Here is a 22851-nt window from a genome sequence, read left to right as displayed (position 1 = left end):
TGCTGGGTTGCAGGCCATGGCTCCCAGCAACCGCACATTGATGTCTCTCTCTCTCTCTCTCTGTCTCTCTCTCTCTGTCTCTCTCTCTCTGTCTCCCTCCCTTCCCTCTCTAAAAATAAATAAATAAAATCTTTAAAAATAATTTAAACTATGGTTTCTCAGTTTAAGAACATTTGTAATACCTACCTTGAAGAATAGAAACACACACGGAATATGCCCAGGGAAGTGCCTGGCTTACAGTAGACAATAAACGGCAGCCTGTTTTGCCACCACAGTCTCAAACCGCCGCAATCCCTTCTGCAGGTCTGCAACAACAGTCTTCCTCTGGGCGGTAGCAACAGCTTGCCAAGGTGCTTTTAGACCAACAAAAGGGGAGGAATTTCAGAGTGAGAAAGGATCAATGACTTAGTAACTCAAAATTTCATTTGCAAGATGATGAAGCAGGAGTCCAGCAATAGCTAGCTACTGATAATACTAAGATTAGAAACCTGGGGACTACAGATGTTGTTTAAAAGGATTTTACACTTGATTAGGTTTAGGGGACAAAGTAAATGAGAGTGGTTGCCAAAAAGGATGTTTATAGTTTTTATACTTTGTATGTAAGGGAATAAAACCTATTTTCCCCATTTTCCTTTAAGTTAATCAAACAATTTCCAGGTAAAAATATACTATTTCAAGAGGTAGAATCTTAGATTCAACAAACATGGCATGAGCCCTGGTCCTGCCACTAAATAAACCCAGGCTAGTTACCCACTTTTTCCAAAGTCTGTTTCCTTATCTATGAAATGAAAATTATACCAACTTTGTCATAGGGAATAGGAATATATGTAATGCACTTAGTACAGTGCCCAGAACACAATAAGTTCTCAATACTATTATTTTTTTAAAGATTTTCTTTATTTATGTTTAGAAAGAGGGGAAGGGATGGAGAAAGAGGGGGAGAGAAACATTAATGCGTGGTGGCCTCTCACACACCCCCTACTGGGGACCTGGCCCACAACCCAGGCATGTGCTCTAGATCGGGAATCAAACCAGCAACCCACTTTGATTCACAGGCAGGTGCTCCACTGAGCAACACCAGCCAGGACTCAATACTATTATTATTAGCTAACATTTCATGAGTTCTGGCTAGGTTTCTAAGGGCTTAACCTGACCTATCACATTTAATCCTTTCAACAACGCTCTGAGCCAGGTACTGTTCATGATCCTTATTTTTCCGGAATGTTAAATAGCTGGTAAGGGGTGGAGCTGGAGTTCAGACTCCAGTAGCCTGACACCAGGCTGTGGTCCTAACTCTGGACTGCCCTGCCTCTATTTGCAAATGTTTTCATCCTTGATGAAGGAATTTAACGTATCAGGCTTTTGTGCTCAAAAACGAAGAAATGGAGCACATTTTGAGCGCCCATTATGCAAGCACTGTGCTAGACTATTTCAAAAACAGTTTCTCATTTCAGTTACTATTTAGCCACTGTCTTTATTACCTCTGAGAATTCATAAAGTTTTCTAGCATGCTACAGCTCTGTTTTGTATTGTTTGTAGTATATTCATGCAGCTCTTACTTACTTTGTAGGGTTACTTATTGCTGTTCTTCAAAGGTAGATGATCACGTTGTTTACGAAAGAAATGAGATGCAAGATTGACAGGTGGTACCTCTGCTTAGGAACTGTTACTTTAAAAAGTTAATAATGGCCCTGGCTGGTGTAGTTCAGTGGATTGAGTGCCAGCCTGAGAACCAAAGGGTTGGTGGTTCGATTCCCAGTCAGGACACATGCCTGAGTTGCAGGCCAGGTCCCCCAGAGAGGGTGCATGAAAGGCAACCACACATTGATGTTTCTCTCCCTTTCTCCCTCCCTTTCCCCTAAAAATAAACAAATAAAAATCTTTTTTTTTAAAGTTAATAATGGACATTTATTTATCCATGAAGTTAAAATACTGTCTCCATTAAAGAGGCATTTTGTGACACTTTTTAAAAGTTTGATAGGAAAGAGAGAGGGTGAGGTACGATTATCAGAGAGAAGCGACCTTGAGGAAAGGCTATTGTAAAGAGTCTGTAATATATCTCTCATAAATATATAAAATCCAAAATCTTAAAATGGGAAAGAACTCAGAAACCGTTTAGTCTAACCTTGGACTCATTTTATAGTAAAGGAAACCACCCCCCAAGAGTGGAAATGTCTTGCCTAAGGACAGAACTCAGGTTTAACTCTCAAATGATAATAAATTATTAATTATAAATAACTGTATATAGCTTATTTGATAGGACACTTAGATAGCAAGCTGTTGAAGAGTCATACCAGTATCTTCCTCGGGCAGTTCTAGAACCCCCACTCTGGGTCTGATCCCTGTCCTCCAGGGTGGCGTGTGTTTGACACAGGCTGTGTCTGGCAATGAGGACACAACGTTCATTTTCAGTCTCAGGGGTCAGCTTAATCTGATACGTGACACTGCAGTCAATTGTACCCTGAGAAGCTTATTAAGAGGCTGGTATTCCAAGAATTGGTATTAGTGTGAACATTAAGCGTTTTGTTCCCCTTTCACTTTTTCACACATCTATAGTTCTGGGGGGTAAAATAGGGGTAAGTCCTTGGTGGGCTAAGGGAAGGAGGCATCTGGCATGTCCATATATAAACGTCTAGAGGTTTGAGACCTTATGGAGTGTTCAGGGCCTTTGGAGAGAGCCAGACCTGCTCTAGACTGTGTACCTTGGACTTCGGTTTCAGGTGGGGAGCTATTGAAGGATTTAAAACAGGGTTTAGGGCAGAATTTAAAGCATAAATATAGTTGCTTTTAATTTTTTCTATCACACAATAACATATGAATACATTCTTATATAAATTCAAATACTAAATCTAAAAGCCAAAGTTCTCCTTTGCCACTCCTTACATCCCCATTTTCTCCTGAGTACTGTTCTGTTTGGTGTGTATAACATGTATTAGAGATATAGCTAGGATTATTGTTACATATGTTTTAAAATAAGCATCTGTCAAGAGATCAATCTGAGGGATAGAGCGTGGGTTTAGGCAATTCCAAGAGGCAGCTGGCCATCTGTTTATTTCGGTTGGTATTCACAGAGTATTTTAAGTGGAATTCTCACACAGGGTGCCGTGGGAACCACCTGGCACACTCCAACCATGACAGTTGCAAACGCACACAGCCTTAAACACCAGGTCCGTCCGTAGTGTGGCCTGCCCTGGACCAAAAGTTTGCTCCCTGCAGTTGTGCAGTCACAGGACAGCTGGAATTCACAGACATTAAATGCCCCTGGTTGGGATCAGGGAATGGACAATGTGCTTGCCACGTGCTGCAGAACAACGGGAGGATCCAAACATGACCATCGGGTCCTTTTCTCATGGAAACAAAACATTATTTTTAGCTTGATCTCTTGCATTTCAATAAAAACATAAGTAACAAAACATATCTACATAGTGAAGTAGTTTTTCATTATCAATAGTCAAGTTAAAAATTATTATTAACAAACTAACAGAATAAGGCCTTATATTTGGGCATATATATATATATATATATATATATATATATATACAAATATTCAGGGCTGTTACTGAAGTGAGGTCTGGGGTGTGGGATCTAAGGAATACAGTTTTAGGAATACATATGGATAGATTTATTTATTCTCTCATTAATCCATTCAACATACACCTAGTACCTTTTATGAGCCTAATCAATTGCTAAGCACTGTTTGAATGACTGTTCTCTTCCTTCCCTTTTCCCTGGATTAAAGCCCCCCCCCCCGCCAGCCCAGTTGGACAGATAAGTAAGGAAATGAATGCTCATAATGGGTTTTACATAGAACCAGTGATTTGCTTGTTATTCCATTCATTAAACTATTCCAAAGTTTTGAGGAAAAGCTCCAAGGTTAAAAGTCTTCCGTAGAAATATGCCCTATCACCTAGGTGGTGCTTATAATAAAAGACTGCTTCCTGTGACTGATTTGAAATTTCAGAAAAGGTGGTGGGGGAGGGGTCGAGGGAGGGGGCCAATGTTGTCACTGTGCTCTTGAGAAATATTTTTGGGATTTGTCGGAGTTCTACACTGGGACCCAAGGCTCTTGAGCAGGAGGGCAGAGGTCGTAACTAAGGATGCAGTTTACTAGGATTCTCCCCTGACCTTAATCCCATAAACAGTTGCCTGGGGTAAGGGCAAAATCGAAAGGCATTTAAACAGAGTACAAGCTTTCCCTAAAGCAGATGAGGGAGAAACACTTTCAACAGGGCCTTGAGATAGAATTACGCAAAACTTCACGAAGTGAAGAAGTCTTTCACGAAGACTCGAATGTTACTCAGTCTTATCATATATTGTTTCAGCAAATATTTACTCAAGAAGTCCTGACATCTGCAACATCTTGCTTAAGAAAAATGATTATAAATATGTCAATATTCTCTACTCCTTTAAGGTAAGTGATGCAGGAGCTGGAGGCGCCGTAGGAGCTGTTCCCAGAAAGCTCTCAGAAAGTCCCCAGATCGTCACCACAAGTCTGGAAAGGGGCGTGGGCGCGTTACAGTGGAGGACCACGGAGGGCGTCTGTGGCTGTTCCAAAGGAGAAAAACTTGCCAAGAAAAGAGAGGATGCAAAGCTCTGCGCACCCAAGCCTGGAACTCAAAGGGGTCCCCACACAGCTTTACACGGCGTAGAGGGAACCTGCTTCCTCCAGAGGACCCTAACTGAAGGCACAGGCAGGTGTCACAGGGGCTCCACCCCGCCTCCTTCCATTCCCATAACCTCTCCCTTGGCGCTTACGTTAGACAGGTGACCCAGACCTAACCCAGGGGCAACTCAGACCTCCTCTGGCCCCGGAGCCCGCCTCCAGAGCCCACGAGGACAACAGCTTCGCCCCTTGAGGGAAGAAGCAGGAGCGCTAGGATTCTGGCCGGCCCGTCGCCATGGTGACCACGGGAGCCCCGCAGCCCCGCCCCTTCCTCACGACGTGGCCCCACCCCCTTCAAACCCGGAAGCGGGAGAGTCGCGCCTGATGCACGGACGTTTCGGGAGGAGGGAGCGGGGCGGCCCAGGTTCTCTCGGCCGCGCGCCCCGCCCCTCGGAGGCCGGCTGTCCCGAGCGCCCCCACTGCCTGCTGCGCCATCGGGTTCCGAGTGCTCTGGCCGCCGGCCCCCACGCGGTCCTAGCCACCTCCCCGGCTCGCCCCCGTACTGGAGGGAAGAGCCGCCTTGGGAAGGAGGGTAAGGGACCTGGGGGCGGCCACGGCAGGTGAGGGGTGGGCGAGGCCCCGGGATACGGGGTGTGGTGTGTGACGTGTAGGGGGTTGCGACTGCCTCAGTCGTTGTGACTTTGTGAGTGGTCCGATCCATGTGACCATGCACGTGATCACATGTCCCTCTGTGTGTGCGTGTGTATGTACGTGTATGAGAGAGAGACTGAGCTCAAGTCTGAGTTCTTGGGGGTGGTTGGTGTGCCTGTGACCCTGCCTTTGTGCGACTGACACCGGTGTGATTGGGAGAGGATCAGGGTCCGTGTGGGGATCGTCTGGGGTGAGGGTAGGGGGCGCTTGACCAGGGCAAGCTCCTGAAATCCCATCCTGGGGGCTACAGTGCTGCAGCCCAGGAACATGTCTTCCAGTAAACTTTTAAGAACTCTGAGCAGAGGCCAGTTGTTTTGGAGTTTGTGCCTTAGCTTGAATGTGACAAATGACTTTGTCACCGCTGAGTGGGGCCAGGTGTGAGACTTGTGAATGGGGTTGAGAAAAGTAGCAGAGCTAGAGTGTCTCACTTTTCCTCTTCTCATTTCCCCAGGAGTTAGGAGTTCTGCATTTATGCTGCTTCTCCACCTACAATACTGCAGCTCCTGTTAGCACAAAGATCCAAGGCACTGAGGAGTAACTTAATAGCTGTGTGCAAATTTCCAAAAGCTTTTATACCAAGACAGAACACAGGATGAGGTGTCACAGAAGAAATGTCAAGTAGGCAGTTTTTCCTCCCATGAGGTTTAGAAGATAATGGAAAAAAAAGGTTCATGAAAAAAAGAGGGCTAAATCTTCCCCTGAAGAGATCTAAAAAAAGATAGCTGTTTGCTAGTGTGCTAAGGTAGGGAGACTTACTTTCAAAAGCCAGTTGCATCACCTGAGGACTCTCAGGTTCAATATTTTGTTGTGGAATTAATAATCATGGATCACCCATATGTAGATCAACTACAGATTGAGATAAAGGATCAGAAAACCTCTGACTAGTTAAGCTAGTTATGTGACAAATTCCTAAAGGTGATTTCATTGACTGTAAACTGGCAGGTTCTGTTGAAACTCTGAGACATAAGTGCTGGTAATTCTTAGTGAACACTCAAAACTGGCAGTTTCATTTTCGGGCAGCTCTAGGGCCAGGGAGGACCAAGTGTCCAAAGCTCTCCGGGAGGAGGGGCTTCCTTGGGCAAGATGAAGGCTGATCTCTGTGGCCCTTTCCCTTCCTGCATGAACAGGTGCTTTTGTTTTGGGGAAGAATTGAATTGTGAGAGATCAAATCAGTGTTGAGCTCATGGTCCACATTCTTTCCTTTTTAATACCGACCAGTTTGGTCACAATCTCAGTTAACCTTTTTTGCCATGCACAGAATGTTACTCCTGTGACTTGGAAAAGTATACCCGTTAAGTTGGTGAGAGAGAGCTAGGAGAACAAACTTCCTTTTCATACTGCTCACAGCTGCTTTCCCTTTGCAGCAGTGAGCTTTTTTTTTTTCTACTTAGACGTCAGTTGGTCATTTGCAGCATTTGGTGTCTCTCTTACCTTTCATGTGCTGCCAAACCAGCACAAGTGTTAAAATCACTTGCCACCACAAAAATTTAGTCACAGTTGAGTGGAATCTCTCCAGCAAGATTCGTTATAAAATGTTATGATACCAGGGTGGTTGTGAATAACATTGAGGACTGGGGTAAGGAACGTCTTTGTATTTATTGCTTTGGGGAGAAGTGGATGATGGTGACTGTGTGTACCTGTGTGTAGTAGTTCGGTTAGTACATTGCAGTTGATTCCAGACTATGAGTAATTTGTTTTATGCCACTTTTGGTAAATCTAGAAGGAAGCTTTCTGGTTTTAATTACCTATGGTGTTTTATAAACCTATTGAGATTTTCCTTTTGCTAAACATGTCTTTGATATTTTCTTCTGTGAAATAGTAAATGTATAGTAATGCAATAGTAAAAAAATGTTTCCACTAGGAAATATTTAGATGGTATAGAAATATTTCAAATCTGCCCAGGTTGAAAACATTACAGAATTAACTATATTTGCTAGTTGCTTTCAATTAAAAGTAATAACCAGCTCAGGGTTACAACCAGCTCAGGGGAAGGCTGTAGCTCAAATGGCTAAGATTTTTTTAACATGTTAATATTTAAGAGAAAAGGGATATGCAAAAATGGTTTTCTTTATTTCAGTGTGAGGAACTGCATGTGTGCACACTGATTTTCAGGGTAAGACTGGCTAATAATTTTTTTAGTACTTTAGAGCAACTTATGAATGTAACAAATTTTTCTAAAAGCTCCATCCTCGTCTTGGGAAAAGAGACCATTATTACAACATTGAGGTTGTAAATCAAGTTCAATATTGGATGTCTACATTTACCATTTCCTCGGGGTTCAGGTCAGTAACCTCCACTGCAGTGTTGGAGGTGACGGCTGAGGCCGCTGAGGGTCCTGTGCGCCTGTGGCAGCCGATGTGAAGGCTGAGAAGGAAGAGCTCCGTTGGTTTTAGAACCCCCTGCCTTTCATCAGTCCAGAGAAGCTTCTCTAAAATGTCAGCCCAGAAGTTAGGTCCTAGGGCTTCAGACTCATCCCAGCCCTGCTCGGAAATCCAGACTTGCCCTGGGGTAGAGGATGGGTACATTGCAAGTATTTGAATCCTTTGAAACCAATGGGTGGAAGTTCCTCATTTGGCAATAAGAACCTGCAACAGGGAACTATAATTTCAGGTTCCTGTTATGGCATAACACAGATGCCTGAGGAATGAGAACAGCTTTTGACCTGAAGATGCTCAGCCAGTTCAACACCCATAGTTGCCCAGGTTAGAAGGGACTCTAGGATTGCCTAGTTCAGTGTCCTGAAGACATAGTCACTCATTTAGTCAACAGATAATGCGTGTTGTATGCCGAGCACTGTCCTAGGCTTTGGACATAACATAGCAAAACAGTCATAGATTACAAAGCAAGCCCAAAGAGGGTCCGAGTCTGTTCCAAGGTCATACATTTTTCCTAAAGGCACGTTTTGTTTGGTTGCTAGTTCTAGTGCCTTCAAGCCTACCCTGGTATATTGTCATAGATCTTTCAGAGGATGTTATATCATTTTTTAAAAGATTTTTAAAATTTATTTTCAGAGAGAGGGGAAGGGAGGGAGAAAGAGAGGAACAGAAACATCAATGTGTGGTTGCATACCCCCTCCTGGGGACCTGGCCAGCAACCCAGGCATATGCCCTGACTGTGGAATCAAACTGGCAACCCTTTGGTTTGCAGGCAGGTACCCAGTCCACTGAGCCACACCAGCCGGGGATATTATGTCATTTTTAATCACACCAATATGAACAGCCATTTTCCTAGATTTTGTATTAAGAACTACATGGGAATTTCTGATATTGTGTTCCACCAGAGTTAGATTTGTGGCATTTGGTGAATTGATCAGGAAGCAGGCTTACGTTAACTCCTTTCTCCAGTGTGGGCTGTTCCCTGTAATTATGAGACAGGGACATCTTTACTGAAATGGCTTACTAAGGCACTAAGGCATTGTCAGAGAGAGGTGCTGGTGCTGAGGTTGTGAGTCATTTAACCAGGGCAGGCAACCTGGTGTCAGAAAGGAGGGTCTGGTCCGCGCTCTGCAATAGCCATGGGATCGCTGGTACGTCATTTACGTTTTCTAGATCGGATTCTTCTTCTGAAGGAACTAAGGAGGTTTGAATAATGATCTCTCAGGGCTCCCTCCTGCTCTACAATTATATCACATTTCACTCAGTTGTTTTCTGTAGTTTAAGTATATACCAGCAACGGAAAAACAGCTCCTTTTCTTGGTTTTACCCTTTAAAGTATGTATTGTTGGTGTAGCTAGACCAGACTCTACATGTAGCTCTGATGTAAACATGAGTCCTTGACATGAAACATCACATGCTTTTCATTTCAGGGTTAACCTCCACTTTGGCCAATCATGGGAGAGATTAAAGTCTCTCCTGATTATAACTGGTTTAGAAGTACAGTTCCCCTTAAAAAGGTAGGTATGCTTTTACTACATCTCTGTTTTGCAAAATCTTTTATTGTTTTTGTGTGATGTAAATGTTATGTCTTAATCGTGTTCAGGAGGAAAGGTCATTTTGCCAAGAATTATGACTTTGAGTTGCGGAACATAAAGGTCACCCCGTCTGTCAAGTACAGTCAACTTTTGAGACTTATTCAAAAGTAAAAGTAGATATAACTATATCATTATTTTATAATTACTTTTACATATTCAAGCAAGCAAAATATGTGTATTCCTCAGTATAGCTTAGTGGAAAGCTCACAGCAACAGCAACTATACAGAAAGGGCAATAAGATGCTATTATAAAGCATTTTTCTGTACCTCGGATTTAAGATTTATAATGGGTTACACTAGAGATCCTCTGTTAGCAGTGATATACTTGGGCTGCCATGGTCATCTTCTGGAAAGTTTATTTCCCTGGGATGTCCAAAAACACCAGACACTTATTGTGAAATTTCACTATCAGCTCTGAATCCCAAATTAATTCTAAATTATTGAGGTTCATACTAGACAAAGGCCGTCAAAGTCATAGAGGAGAATCTTTGCTGATCCCCTTGCAAAAGCATCAGAGTACAGGGATCTGAAGACCATTTATGTCTCTGTAATTTTGTCCAGGTAGACAGCAGCAGAGTGTTAGTCTAGTTTGAATTAATAACAAAATTACTCTCCATATAGAAATTTGAGGTACAGTTCTCCAAGTATAGACAGAATACCTGCTATGCACCTGGCACTATTGCAGGAAGTCCCTAGTATCTTATTTAATTCTTTCAACATAGCCAGTAGTAGTGTGCCCATTTTACAGGTGAGAAAACTGAGGTTCACGGTGGGTTAGCTTGTTATAAAGGTCACACAGCCTGGTGAGGTCTGGATTAAACTCAAATTAATCTGGCTTCAAGACCGGAAGTGCTTCATTGCTTACTGAAGAGAGCCCTGTCTTCTTGCTACCAGGGAAACTGCTTACTGCCCAGCTAAGAGTAGCCTTGGCCTCTGGAGCCCCTCTGCTTTGTCCCATCCCCTCAGGTTAACCCGTGTGAGCTCCTCTGGACGGGCTCTCCTCTCAAGCTGATCTCCAGAACCAAAACAACCCACACTTACCTAAGAAATCTTAGAAGCAGTTACAGGAGGTTGTTTTACTGATGTGATTTTCTGCAGCTGTCACGTCAGTTTGGTCCACAGAAGTCATGATAAATTAATTGATAAATTTCATGGTTCTAGATTTTGAATTTTCAAACAGATACTGTGTCTTCCAAAGGATTTCTGACAAAATTGCCATTCACAGAACTCTGAGAAAGTTGCAATAACCTTTAAGTATTTGAAATTTTACTATTAACTCCGAATCCCAAATTAATTCTAAATGATTTAGAATATGCTGTGTCAGTTATATCTCAATAAAACTAGGGGGGTGGGGGAATAAAAAGAGAATATGCTATTTCTGTTACTTTTCTTCCAAACTGGATGATTGAAGTGCTTTTCTGGAAAATTTTGAGATCTTTTCTCATGTGAACTTTGTTACTACAAGGCTGAGATTTATTGTGTGTGCTGTCAGAGGCCACTGAGAGATTTTACCACAATTACAGCAAAAAGACATGAAAAGCAAAAATGTTAGTGGCAACATACAAAGGGTAAAAATATGAGCGTGAGATACTACTGTGACCACCTGTGACCTTTGGCCTTTGGGAAGTCCAAAGGGGAAGGGTCAGGGCCCTCTGGACTTGCCTCACCCAGTTTTCTGCTCCTGATAACATCAGTGACCATGGTTAGTGTGCTGCCACCCAGAGTGACACTGTGGGGGTCAAGGCACTGCCAGCTAGGAGGGCTCAGAAAATAGAACGTGAAGGCCTTCAACTTTTGGATAAATATTGATTGCATTGGCAAAAGTTCAAGCCATTAATGTACTTTTCCAAATACCACCAAAAGTCAAAACAAAACTTAAACTATCACGTAATGGATAATACTAATAGCCAGCACTCACTGAACACTGAGCATCTGCCAAACTCTGTGTGGAGCATTCAAGTAGTTTCAGCTCATTATTGCTCATTGTCTTCCCCTGTTGGGTCCAGAACCTTTAAATCAGGAAGGTTTCTGATGACCTTCCTCCTTTCCAGCCACTTCTCCTGCTCCAAAAAAAAGAGAGGCAGTTTTCCTGTACCCACTCCTTACCTCCCACTAAATGGCTTGAAACGTTCTCCTGGGACAGTGATACCCACACCTGCCTGTTCCCTCCCCTCTAGCAGAAGTCTCCCCTGTGGAAGCTCTGTCTAGATCAGGTTCCTGAAGCATCTCCTGAGTGGTACTATCTCTACCCAGTCTCTCCCTAGGGCCTGAAGTCTTGCCTCCACTGTGCACACTCTGACCCAGCTGATCCCACTTGGTTTGCTGGGCCAGCCCTGGAGAATGACCCTGCAAACTGCCCTTCCCCCTCACACACGCGCACACACACGGACAGGGAAGAAATAAGATGCCATGTACTGAGTTTGCTGTCTAATGGTAAACCAGAGAGAGTTCATGTAATCATGGATGGAAAAGAAGATTAAAAGCTGGAGGAAAAAGCAGCTCTGTGGAAGAGTATCAAGCGGTTCTGTGGAATGCTTCCTTAGCACTAAAGAGGGAAAAAGAGACCAAAGCAGTTTATTTTACATACTAGTCTGATGTGACCCCTAGGTTACCTTTTAACAAACAAGGCAGTGGTATTAAAATTGTCAGTGAAATCACAGTGTGAAGTTAACCATACAAAAACCAAATCCGTAAGACATTCTATTTTTCTATAACTTCCCTCCAGATTATCGTGGATGATGACGACAGCAAGATATGGTCGCTCTATGACGCAGGTCCCAGGAATATCAGGTGTCCTCTCATCTTTCTGCCCCCCGTCAGCGGGACTGCGGACGTGTTCTTCCGGCAGATTTTGGCTCTGACCGGCTGGGGCTACCGGGTGATAGCGGTAAGTATTATTGATTCAGTGTCCCAGTTAGGGTCTTTGTGTGTTTTTGTGCTTCTGTTTCTGATTGACTGTAGTGCAGGGCACACTTTTTTATTGAGGTAAGATATCGTTTCCCTTTTTGAAAATGGGAAGTGAAGCCTTCTGAGGGAAGGTGGTACAGGACAGAGACGCCGAGGGGACAGGCCCCTATCGGAGCCCTTCTCTGCTCCCAGCTTTTCTGTGCGTTCCCTGCCGTGACTCTGGCCAGTGGGAAGCACTGTCCTTATTTGGAGAGGAGGACACTGAGGCCCCGGCCATTTTCGTGATCGCTGCAGGTCGCACAGCCACTGAGTGGCGGAAGGTGAGCCCAGCCCAGTCCTCTGACTCCACTGTCACTCCCCCTTTGTCACCCAGGGAGGTGAACGTGGAATACGAGGGTTTTCCCTGGAGCAAAGAGATCCGCTCACATCCAGGTGACCGAAAGCTTCCTTTCAACCTTTGTCCGTTGAAGTGAGGTTCACTGATGAGTTCCTATCCTTAGCATTAGATTATGAACTTTTTGGTTTCTAGTTGATATCTTACCACTGAGTCTGGTCTAAATCTAGTTTCTCGTTGGTCATTCTTGAGTCGTCTTCTTCGGGAGAACGGAGTAGGTGGGGAAGGCCCCGTAGCTGGTGATTGGTGCTTCTGGCACGCCTCCACTGTGGAACGGCAGTGGAGGTCGGGCTCCTGACTTCCAGTGAAGGAGATGCTCCTTTCCTGTGGAGCGGGCGATTGTCTCTGGGACCCGGAATATTAAAGTGCACAGGTACTTCCTGTGGGACTACTGCTGTTATTATACATTTTGTTTCCTATTTAACGGAAAGGAAATGTGGGCCAGATCTCTTCTCTGGGAAGGTAACCAAAAATTCTACTAAGGGCACCACCAGCTGGGACCACACAAAGCAAATCCAATTCCTCTTCCTCCTGACAATGCTTTTCTTTCTCGAGAAAACTAGTTATTATCGGCAGACACCGCCTGCTGCCTTCCTGCCAGGTCTTTTCTTCTCTGCTTAAATTTTTCCAGAGTCTTGAACCATCCCTGGTGTGGCTGTTTGTGTCCCGCAGCGCAACCTCTCTTGCTTTAGGCTCTCAGCAGTCCCTCCGGGCGGACAGCACTCCATGAGAGCAGGGTGGGCACTGCCTCGTCCCAGTGCCCTCGACCTCACTCACACGTGACCGTGCCCTTCCTGAAATCAGATGCTACGTGCAGAGCCACTGAGAAATGCTGTTAGGAGAAGCCTGCAGTTTCCAGATGTATACAAGTTACCGTTTGCCTTTAGAGCTTTTAAAATAAGTTTTAAAATGTGTTATTATTTCAGTTGCAATATCCAGTTTATTGGGACCATCTTGAATTCTGTGACGGATTCAGGAAACTTCTAGACCACTTACAACTGGATAAAGTGAGTACCATGACAGTACTTAAGTACGACCCGAATGTTGAGTTTACCTCGCACAGCCTGCTGTTGCCTTTCTCTTAGTTTTTAATAACAGCTCGTTTAAGATGAAAGTCGCACACCATACCATTTACCCTTTTTCAAGAGTGTAATTCAATGGTTAGCACATTTACAGAGATACACAGTCAGCACCAGAGTCAGTTTCAGAACTTTTTCTTAGCTCCAGAAAGAAACCCCGCACTCTGCATTCACTCCTCACCCTCCCTCCCTCTAACCCCACAACCCACTCTACTTTCCGTCTCTATGTATTATCCCATTCCGGATATTTTGTATAAATGGAATCATTCTATCGGTGGTCTCTTCTGACTGGCTTCTTTAGCCTAGCATAAAGTTTCTGAGCTTCATCCATGTGTCAGTGCTTCATTCCTTTTTATTGTCAAATCACACCCCATGGTATGGACACAGCACCTTTTGTTTATCCGTTCGTTCATCAGCTGGCGCACATTCAGATCGTCCCCAGAATATTTGGCTGTTATAAATAACACCACTGTGGACGCCCACGCACAGTTTTGGTGTGGACATGTGTTTTCCATTTTCTCAGGTGCAGAGTGGGATTACCAACTCATAGCTTTCTTAAACAGAAACTGCTAAGTGGTTTCGTTTTCTAATGCAATCTGTGAACAGTATCTTTTAACTTGTATAATTCGTACACACAGTTGTATTGTTTTCTTGAGAGATGTACAGACTGCATCTAAGTACAGCATTTCCTGAAATTCTAACAGCTGTAGGTATTTTAGTCTGTTGGCTAGTAGTGACATTCTATTCTGTGGTTGGTGACAGTTAAAACAACTTTTAAAAAAAATACATTTATGTCCAAAATTGGTCACTGTGATGGGATCCTCCTTGTGTTTGTTTGCAATTAGGTTCATCTTTTTGGGGCTTCCTTGGGAGGCTTTTTGGCCCAGAAATTTGCTGAATATACTCACAAGTCTCCCAGAGTCCATTCCCTCATCCTCTGCAACTCCTTCAGCGACACCTCCATCTTTAATCAGACATGGACTGCAAACAGGTGAGAGTGTGAACATTCGGCCAAAAGTCTTACTCTCTGTGTTCAGTGGAAGTTTGAAAAAGTTAGCTTTTGTGTGTGTTTGTCTGTTTGTCTGTTTGTTTTTCTGTTTGCTTGCTGCACTAGGGCAAGAGGGAAGGCAGTCATATCTGTCTTCTGAAACTGCCCTGGCGTTTCAAATTAGAAATGGTCACCTTTGCAAGAAAAAGGAATTGAATGAGCCCTGAAGTCGGCTATTTCATTTACTCTGAATTATTGCGTGGCTCTGTGTACTAGGCAGCCACCTGCTCTCGCTGCCTCCCTCAGCACACACGCAGCTTCCTCGTGTCCTGCTTGTTCCACTCATTTTGTACAAACAGTTCTGTGTATTGACTGACGTGGTTTCTTTAGGCATTTGGCTTCTCCCAATTTTTTGTCCTGTTTTACTGTAAGTCTTTGTACAAATTACCTTTTTCCTTACCCCTCTGGGTTATTTCCTTGAGATATGCCCTCCAAAATAGAGGAACTAGAGCATTTAGTCTGCCAGCAGGAATTCTGCCTGTCCTGACCCTTAGTGGTCCTGATACTGTTCCAGCGGGTCGTGGACTGCTCTGTGGGGCAGCGGGGCGTGTCTGCTTCCTCTGAGCCACACTTCCATTGATTTTGTCATTTTAATTAGTCTGATAGGTGTCTAACGGTACCTTTAAAGCTGACTTACGTGCATTTCTTTCATTGCTAACGAGGCTAGGCTCTACCCTAGGAAAAAGCTCAGTGACCAAACATACCTGTCTGATCAGGTTGGTTTTCACGTAATGTTACAGGTAAATGATATTTTTGTGATTTTCACATCTACTTAAGATTGTACTGTTATTTTTTAACACTTTTCCTGATGTCATCTCTGTAGTTTACTCATCATTCATGAAACGATTTCTTGTATATGTTAGCTACAAGTACATCGTATCCAGGTGATGTACTAAAGCTCTTTGATTATTTTAATGATTTTTTAAAAGATTTTATTTATTTATTTTTAGAGAAAGGAAGGGAAGGAGAAAGAGAGGGAAAGAAATATCAATGTGTGGTTGCCTCTTGCACGCCCCCTGCTGGGGATCTGGCCTGCAACCCAGGCTTGTGCCCTAGACTAGGAATCGAACTGGTGACCCTTTGGTTCACAGGCCAGTGCTCAATCCACTGAGCCACAACAACCAGAGCTATTTTTGATGATTTTTAATGTTTCAACGGTTAGAAGCCAAGACTGATCCCATTTCGTGGTATTTCAGATTAGCTACTTTTTATCAAATACCTGAGCACTTACTACGCACCGTACACTAAGGCCAAAGGGGTGAACATAGCCAGGAGGGTCCACCCCTCCCAGAGCAAACCTAGGCGTTGGCCTTTTTAGAAGATAGGAGAGCTGTGGGGGCAGGCGGGGAACTCAGGTAAGTGAAAGACGGCTGACTGTTCTTGTGAGGGAAGCGCCGCTGCCCACAGGGCCGTTCTACTGAGCATCTGCAGCAGGAGGTCTGTGGCTTTTATGGGTCTTTTCAGTATAGGCTTAGAGAAATTAGTGTTCACCCTACAGACTAACTCCCAGCATTGTAATTAATGGAATGAATATCAACCAAAAATCACATAATAGAAATCCATAAAGATGGAATTGTCTTGAGTTAGCCTAGTTGAATCTAATAGCAAACTTTGGGAGGTACAATAAATAACTCTTTCATTTTGCTGTTTTGAAATATCAGTCAATCCAAAGGTGAGGTAAACATGAAGGCTGATATCATAAGTTTTCAGTCTTCTTTCTGAAGGAAATAGCTTAGCACTGGAAACAAGGCCAGTTGGAGGGGGAAGAAGTCCTGGAATCATCAGAATGTCTACCTTAGTAAAGGTGTTTTGAAATATTACTTATAATCATTCAAATCCTCAAAAGTTTAATCATATTAAGCCATAACTCTTTGGGAGCCCTGGACAGCTTATATAAAAACAAGATGCTGAGCCCTTTGAAAGAAGGGACTAGGTCTTTTTATCTTTAGATCCTAACTAATACAGCGCTGCAGGGTTGAATAGATATTTGCTGCTTATGTGTAGTCTTGGCAGTTTAAATGATCAGGTCTTTGTTTTACAGCTTTTGGCTGATGCCATCATTTATGCTCAAAAAAATAGTTCTTGGAAACTTTTCATCTGGCCCAGTGGACCCTGTGATGGCTGATGCCATTGACTTCATGGTGGACAGGGTAAGGATCACAGCACTGGGGGCAGGGATGCGGGGAAACCTTGTGCTGGGAGCTCCATGTTTACTTGGTTCCTGAAGGCGATCCGTCTCGTGTAGTGTGTATCAGAGGTGCTTGTTAAGCAGACTTGAGTATTAACTTCAGTAAATCCAAAAGATATTACTGCTGGTAATTCATCAGAATTACTGTGGGGAGCTTTTCAAAGTACAGATTCCAAGGCCTCATACCAGACCATTGGACTGAAATCCCTGGGCATGGGATTCCTGTGTTTTTATTCCACTCCTCCCTCCCACCCACCCCCACGTCCCCGGGTGCACCTGACATAGCAGGTCTCTGGACTCACATTCAGAAACTACTGGGCTAGATGATTTTTCTGGGGTCTTAGCCAGCTCTGAGGTCTCCTAAATGTTTACCTGTTGTCTTGGAGCTGCGGGAACTGGCTTGCTGCCCGTGGGCACGCAGGTGAAGAAGCAGTTCCAGCTGAAGACTAGGAAAGACCAGGTTCCCAGGAGAGGAAAATACCACCTGAGAGGCCTCACTGATGCCACTCAAGTACATTGTGTTTCCTTACTGGTGACCTTTCTGGCCCCAGCACACACGATACCACTTTTATAAGCAGATATTGTCTGTGCATTTAATGTAAATGTGAAAAACAAAATTAATTCAAAAACTTTACCTGTGTTTCTTTCTATAGCTGGAAAGTTTGGGTCAGAGTGAATTGGCTTCGAGACTTACCCTGAATTGTCAAAATTCGTATGTGGAACCTCATAAAATTCGGGACATCCCTGTGACCATCATGGATGTAAGCTTCCTTTTAAGTCGCATAGATGCTCTGTCTTTTCAAATGCATATGCCAAGATCCTCATGATTATTGTATACTTTTTCAATGTTCTTCAAATGCAGCCTTGAAATTTTTTTTTAACTCCCCAGCTTTCTTAATTCCAAAAGTCTGTTTATTGCTTATTCTGTATTTTTCCGAGCAGGAACAACACCATTGAAATCAGAGTAAATTTAAACAAATGTGGTCGTTCTTACCCACTGTGGTGTATTTTTGTTATTCTCAGCAGCCACTCAGCTGTCACCCATCTGGGCAGCAAAGAGAAGGTGGCTCAGGAGGGCGGAGAATCAAGAATTCCCTAAGTCTAATTAGTACAAAAACTTCTTACACCTTTAAGTTGTTGTAAAATATGCATACAGAAATTCACAATTTACCTTTTTTGAGTGTGCTGTTTAGTGGCTTTCAGTACATTTTTAGTGTTGAGCAACCGTCATTATCTACTGCCAGGGCTTTTCATCACCCTGACCCACAACTCCGGGCCCGCTACACAGCACTCCCCACGGCCCCGCCTCCCAGCCCCTGCAGCGTGTGGCAGCACGTGCGAGAATGTCTCCCTTTGTAAGGCTGAGTCACATGCCATTGTATGTCTGAACCACATTTTATTTATCCATTCATCTGTCATTGGGTCGTTTCTGCCTTTTGGCTGTTGTGAATAGTGCTGCTCTGAACATGGGTGCACAAACCTCTGAGTCCACACTTTTCATTCTCCTGGGTCTACACCTAGAAGTGGGATTGCTGGAATCATACAGTGGTTCTGTGTTCAGCTTTTTGAGAAACCATGATATCATCTTCCACAGTGACTGGCACTTCACAGTCCCACCAGCAAGGCACACGGTGCCAACTGTTCCGCATCCTCGCCGACCCTGGTTCTTTTCTGTCGTTTTGATGATGGCTGTCCTACTGGATGTGAAGCGGTATTTCACTGTGGTTTTGGCTTGTATTTTTTTAATATCATACAACGATTTTGCTTCAAAACTAGATTTATTACTAAATTCAAATAACAGGGTATTTTAAAAAGTTCATTTTTGTCAGTAGATTATTCACTATAAGCATGTAAACAATAACTTTTTATCATTTTACACTGTAATCTCTGCATTCTGACATTTACCATGCATGACATGGAGCAGGCATTTCAGGACTCTCAGTGAGATATTTGCTCCTCACAGTGCATTCGATCTGCTTGCTCATCTTTTAAAACTGCCTGCCCACCACTTGGATACATGCCCACCACTTGGATGTGTGGTCATGTATAAGCGTTAGCAAGTTGAGATGCATTTTTTATTGCTTCTTTTAAATTACTTTTCTGCATATGTGTATCAATTTGTATAGGCATTGAAAAATACCTGAAGTCACATGCCCCAAACTGCTAGCAGTGGCTCTAGACTTTTTCTTGTACTCTTTAAATTTTCTTAGAACCTTTTTTTTTCCTGAGCATATTCTACTTATGTAGCTGTGTTTAATAATAAAATTAAAATGTTCTTTTGGGGTTTTATGATCTTTTTTTGAAATAAATTGGCATTTTCTTTTTCTTTTTTAAAGATTTCATTTCTCCCAGTCAGGGTACATGCCTGGGTTGCAGGCCATAACCTCCAGCAACCGCACATTGATGTTTCTCTCTCTTTCTCCCTCCCTTCCACAAGCTCCCAAGCTTCTCTAACAAATAAATAAAAATAAAATCTTTAAAAAAAAAGATGTCATTTCTTTTTATAGAGAGGGGAAAGGAAGGAGAGAAACATCAGTGTGTGGTTGCTTCTTTTGCGCCCCCTATCGGGGACCTGGCCTGCAGCCCAGGCTTGTGCCCTGACTGGGAATTGAATTGGTGACCCTTTGTGCTCAGGCCATCACTCAATCCAATGAGCCACGCCAGCCAGGGCTAATTGGCATTTTCAGTAATGTTTGTTCACTATTAACATTGTATTAATTTAATAAGCTATGTTTGAGGAAAAAGGAATTTCATAGGAGAATTTCCCCCCCATAAATGCAAGAAACGTTTGGCAGCAAAATCTGTAGTTAGTGACTTACATTGGAATCAGAGTCACCAGGGGTCAGCAGGAGGAGGTACCCCAGACTGCATAGTGGCTCCTCATGAGAAAGAAATGCTTAAGGTTGCCCTTTCCGTAATGTGAAAAGAACATACCAAAAGACCAGTAGGTTTCAACCTTGTCTTTCTCACAAAGGTATTTGACCAGAGTGCACTTTCCACTGAGGCTAAAGAAGAAATGTACAAACTGTACCCCAACGCCCGGAGGGCTCACCTTAAAACAGGAGGCAATTTCCCATACTTGTGCAGAAGTGCGGAGGTGAATCTGTACGTGCAGGTGAGTCCCAGCTTGGAACCCAGAGCACTTTGAGCCCCAAAGTCTATGATTTGAAACATAAAACTGGTTTTTTTTTTATAGTGGAGTAGAACTACAGAATTCCCTGTAGGAATGAGGCAGAGATTCAATAAAGTTGGCTGACGTTAATAATTTATAGAAGCATTGGAGCAGGTATACTAGAGATACCCGGGTCGCTCTGCTCACCATCCCTTTTCTAAGAACTGCAGGCCTGCCTGCCTCTATCACTGAAGCAGCCATTTGGTAGGATGTGACCTTGCCCCCTGGGCACAATGAACTCAGTCAGAGCAGCACACCAGACAGAAATGGGGTCAATCTGAGTTCCATGAAGCGACTTCTAGATCTATTTTTAATGCATTCAAAAAATAAAAAATACCACCTCCTCACCCTCTACCTAAATGGATATCAGAATAGCAGTGAGACCGAAGTGGGGAGGGGTGGAAGCAAGGGAGGGAGGTGGATTTGGCTGCAGTGGGGAGGGGGTGGGGGGAGTAAATGCAGACAACTGTAATTGAACAACAATAAAATAATTTAAAAAAAACATATATGTAGACACAGAACAGTGTGGTGATAGCCAGAGAAAAGGGGGCTTGGGGGTAGGTAGAGGTGGGCAAAAGTGGGGGATGGGGTGAAATGGGGAAGCAAAGAGACTTTGCTTGGGGCAGCGGACGCACCATGCAGTGTGCAGATGATGTTTTGTTCAGTTACACACTTGAGACCTGTATAAATTCAATAAAAAATAAAATAAAAAAGAATATCAGTGAGAAACGATTACTTCGGCAGAAAGTATCAAGAGTCTTAAAAAAAAAACTCACATCCTTTGAGCCTGTCCCCATTTCTGGAAATGGGTCCTAAAGGGAGGACCCTAAATGCAGGAAAACTTGATGCCCAGACAGCCACCACAGTGTTGGCGGGGGGAGGCGGCCGAGGGGTGGGTAGGATGGGGGTGAACCCCTGCTGGAGCGGCAGGCACCACTTAAGACATTTATGAAGTTTGTCAGAACTTGGAGAGACTGACTACATATTAAATAAAGAACAAAAATCCCAAATTGTGGTTTTTAAAAAAATACTTCGACTTTTCTGTGTTCTCCAGTTTTTCTCTAATTAGTATGGATTACTGTAATTTTAGAAGTACAAGGCATTTGCAGACTATGGTGACATTTAAAGTCATGATTCTGCATTCCTACAGATACATTTGCTGCAATTCCACGGAACCAAATACGCGGCCATCGACCCGTCGATGATCAGTGCTGAGGAACTGGAGGTGCAGAAAGGCAGCCTCGGCGTCGATCAGGAGGAGCAGTAGCTGGGGCTTCGGCTAGTGCTGGCGAGTGGCCCCGCCCTCTCGCACAATCAGTGACGTCAGTGCGCGCGGGTTGGCGCCTCTGCTCACCCACTGTCACTATCTGGAAGTAGGACTGATTGTCACCTCCGTGACAGGCGGCAGCTCTTCCAAGCCAGTGTAACTGTTTGCCTCTTCGGTTTTTTTAGCTTTTGAATTTGAAGAGGTACTTTTGAAGATTCCCGTTTTAATAATTGTGAAAATTTTGCTACCAAAAATCTTCACCGTCGTGTTCTTATGTGAATGTTAATTTCTTAGGTTTGAGATTTTGTTGGGGGCGGGTTTCTTTGTCTTTTTCCCTTTCCTTTCCTTTCCTTTCTTTCTTATTACGTTATTTGTTGTAAATACCATACATCCAGATTGTGTATCAGAAGGACACTGGGTATTTGATGCTCTCTGGGTTATAACCATTGCCAGAATGCTAAGGATGCCATCACACCGTTTCCTCTCCTGCAGATCAGCTACTTCTGATTTCCAGTTACGCAAATTGTTTTGAGTTTTAGCTCTTGTCTTTCTAGCCATTACAGTCATTTGGAATAAAAATTCAATTTCAGTGAGTGGCTTTTGTGATTACTGTAGCTAGCCAACCAGGCTACACAGGCAGATGACTTGCTGAGAAGCAGGCCACGTGGTGTTTGCCAATGTGGTGTGACTCTAGGTAAATTACTTAATCTCTCCAAAGCAGGGTCCCCAACCCTGGGACTGCCAGACCAGTCTGTGGACTATTCCACAAGCCAAGCTCATCAGAGCTCTGCCTCCTGTCTCTCTGCCCCCCCCCCACACACACACACAAATCCCCTTCCCTTACGTGGAAAAACTAGTCCCTCATGCCAGAAAGGTTGGAGACCAGACTATTCCTCTAAGTGTGGTTTGCTCATTTATTGAGCTGCTACTATGTGCCAGGTAATTTTCATGCATTTTTTCTCTTTAATGGAAAATTTTAAACATGCATAAAGTAGAAAAAAATAATATGAGCCATATCCCAATCACCAGCTCCAAAAATTATCAACTCATGGGCAGTGTTGTGTCATCTCCCCCCACCGTTGCTTCCACACCATCCCCCATCACTGGGCTACTTAAAGCAGTTTCTGATACCATGTGATTTCACTTTTAAGTATTTGTATACACCCCTTCAAGAAATAAAATAACTACAATGCCATTACCATGCTTAAAAATGCACCAGCAATTCCTCATGTCATTAGTCAATGTTCTCATTCACAACTATCTCATAAATGTCCTTTTATGATGGGCTTGTCCTCATCAGTTTCCATATAGAGTCCACCCTTTTTATTTAATTGAAATGTCTCTTAACTCTCTTAAATTATAAATTCCTCTGCCCTCTATTTTTTTTTTTCCTGCTGTTTATCTGTTGAAACAGTCTAGGCTTGTTTGCCCTATAGAGTTCACCACAGTCCGGATTTGGCTGATTGCGGCCTCACGGTGTTCTTGAACTTGTTTCTCTGTCCCTGGTGTTTC

At 43.5% G+C, this 22851-nt stretch overlaps 1 protein-coding gene across 2 annotated transcripts; it reads left to right on the top strand.

The window, feature by feature from the left end:
• Positions 1-4973: 4973 nt before the first annotated feature.
• SPG21 (SPG21 abhydrolase domain containing, maspardin) lies at positions 4974-21928 on the top strand. Of its 2 annotated transcripts, none has more exons than XM_045822916.1 (9): positions 4974-5195; positions 9120-9206; positions 12010-12171; positions 13512-13592; positions 14510-14655; positions 16754-16862; positions 17554-17661; positions 19875-20015; positions 21223-21928. In XM_045822916.1, the coding sequence occupies exons 2-9, from the start codon at positions 9144-9146 to the stop codon at positions 21337-21339; spliced, it is 927 nt and encodes a 308-aa protein (XP_045678872.1). In that variant the 5' UTR covers positions 4974-5195; positions 9120-9143; the 3' UTR covers positions 21340-21928. The 2 variants fall into 2 exon arrangements, with proteins under 2 accessions (XP_045678872.1, XP_045678873.1); XM_045822917.1 differs by having other exon boundaries at positions 4974-5223.
• Positions 21929-22851: the final 923 nt, after the last annotated feature.

Source organism: Phyllostomus hastatus, unplaced genomic scaffold, assembly GCF_019186645.2.
Source record: "Phyllostomus hastatus isolate PE091 unplaced genomic scaffold, TTU_PhHast_1.1 phas_scaffold_501, whole genome shotgun sequence".
Lineage (NCBI taxonomy): Eukaryota > Metazoa > Chordata > Mammalia > Chiroptera > Phyllostomidae > Phyllostomus > Phyllostomus hastatus.
The sequence above is the reverse complement of the archived record's forward strand: the minus strand, read 5'-3'. Positions and strand labels throughout refer to the sequence as shown.